This window comes from Rhincodon typus, chromosome 29 (assembly GCF_021869965.1).
Source record: "Rhincodon typus isolate 14 chromosome 29, sRhiTyp1.1, whole genome shotgun sequence".
NCBI classification, from domain to species: domain Eukaryota; kingdom Metazoa; phylum Chordata; class Chondrichthyes; order Orectolobiformes; family Rhincodontidae; genus Rhincodon; species Rhincodon typus.
In genome coordinates, this window is record NC_063360.1 from 21529620 (window position 1) to 21531871 (window position 2252).

General features: G+C 38.3%; 1 protein-coding gene across 1 annotated transcript in view; it reads right to left on the reverse strand.

Annotated features, from left to right (window-relative positions):
• The window catches only part of LOC109926363 (DOT1-like histone H3K79 methyltransferase), a 106612-nt gene extending 104360 nt beyond the window's left edge, over positions 1-2252 (reverse strand). The window contains exon 1 of the mRNA XM_048613917.1: positions 2222-2252. Within this exon, the coding sequence (XP_048469874.1) occupies positions 2222-2252 (31 nt within the window). The remainder of the gene's footprint in view (positions 1-2221) is intronic.

Below are 2252 nucleotides of genomic sequence, written 5' to 3' on the forward strand. Positions count from 1 at the left end.
TTCACAGTCACCATTACAGATGCTAGCCTTATATTCTAGATTTAGTAACTGAATTCAAATTATGCCAGCTTTTGTGGTGGGATAGCCTCTGGCTATCAGTTAACAACAACAACTTCTGGCATCTGCACATGTGCCAGTTGAATGTGAAAATTTAATAGCTGTCACGCAGGCATTGATGTGGTCATTGCTGATGCAATCAATTTCAATAATTTGATGGGAATAATAGCTTTTTCTTCAGTATTTTACATTATTCTCACAGCAAAGCATTGTAAATATTAAGCCTTGTAAAATGAGGTGTACTTGAGATTTTAAACAGCATCCTTGATCATAATTATAATCTCTCTAGCTCTACATAAAATAATTTTACAAGCATAGCGTGTTCATCCTCCAGAACAATTAAATATTCATTTTAAAAAAATTCTTTTTTAAAGTTTGATATTTCACTTGAACATCTCACATATCCCCAAATTTCTTAGTTTTCATAAAATAATTTTTAAAAACGTGAACTGCCTTTTTTGCCATGTGAGAATTGTTGAATTTTATTGGCTAATCTGTCTGCTTACTGCTCTACTCGAGCTGGATGCCACAAATGGTGCTAAGTTCAAAGTTGTGCAGAATAGAGGGGACTCACTATAAGGTCTAAGTCTTTTGAGCGGCCAACCAAGTTACCAGAGAGTGCTTTTCCTTTGCTGTTGACAACAAACGCTGGGCCAACATTGCTGGTTCAAAGTAGCCACATTAGATGCCACACAATGAAAAAAGTGATCATTTAAGAAACCAAATGAGCATTTGATTCAATTAAATTTTTGTTTAAACTATATAATACTGCGGTTAGGTGATCTTCAAAGAATTTTCCCAACCAAAAAGAAACGAGTAAGGACAGGGACAAAAATCAACAAAAAGGATTGGAGATTATACACACAAGGCACAGGACCTCTCCACCTCCATAACACCCACTCTGTCATTCCCTCACAACCCCATGACCAAACATGGTCTTTTTCTTCTCCTCCACCACCCCCCACCCCCACTAGAAACAGCAAATTCTCTTAAATTAGATTGCAACCACCACTGAGAGGAATATGACAGATGGTGTGTGTTGTCAGGAATGGATTTGACAGCGTAACAAATAGAAAACCCATTGAGAACAAGAAATCATTTAATGACAGCATATCAAGTGCTAAGTAGCAGTACAAATTAGAATCTCGTGTTACTTTTTTTTACACTTCTGCTAAACCAACAGAACTGATTACTTAACTAATTGAGTTTGAGAGAAGATCAATTATTTTGTATTTGTTAACTTCCTTGCAGGTATGTTGCTGGTGCAGTTGGATTAGTTACATTTTCTAATTATAGAATCATAGAACTGGGGCCCTCTTTTGGCAAAGTGGTACTGTTCCTTACCTCTGAATGGAGAGGATCAGCTGATTAGGTAAATAGGTTAATTAAAGAAAAATTTAGAATCATAGGATCATAAGGGTTTGTTTCCATGCTGCATGACTTCAGTCCAGCTCGTCCATGCTGATCAGGTATTCTAAACTGAACTAGTCCCATTTGCCTACATTTGGCCTATATCCCTCCATTAAGCTGGAGAGGGTTCAAAAGAGATTTACCAGGATGTTGCCGGGTATGGAAGGTTTGAGTTATAAAGATACGCTGGGATATTTCTCACTGGAGCATATAGAAGTTACCGAAGTTTATAAAACAATGAAGGGTATAGATAGAGTTAATAGTAGTTGTCTTTTCCCTAGGATGGGGATTTCAAGACTAGGGGACACATTATTAAGGTGTCAGTAGAAAGATTTAAAAAAGGCATGAGGCGCAATTTTTTTAAAAACAGAGGGTGGTTTGTGTGTGCAATGAACTTTGAGGAAGTGGTGGCTGTAGGTACAATTAAACATTTAAAAGGCATTTGGATAAGTAAATGAACAGGTAATTGGAGGGTTATGGGCCAGGAGCAGGCAGGTGGGACTAGTTTAGTTTGGGAATACGTTCGGCACAGACTGGTTGGACTGATGGGTCTGGTTCCATGCTGCATGACTGTAAACTTTTCCTATTCATGTACCCATCCAGATGCCTCTTAAATGTTGTAATTGTACCCACCTTCACCACTTCCACTGGCAGCTCATTCCATACACATACCACCCTGTGAGAAAAAGTTGCCCATCAGGTCACTTTTAATGCTCTCCCCACTCACCTTAAACTATACCCTTGGAAAACAGACCTTGCTTATTCACCTCATCGATGCCCCTCAT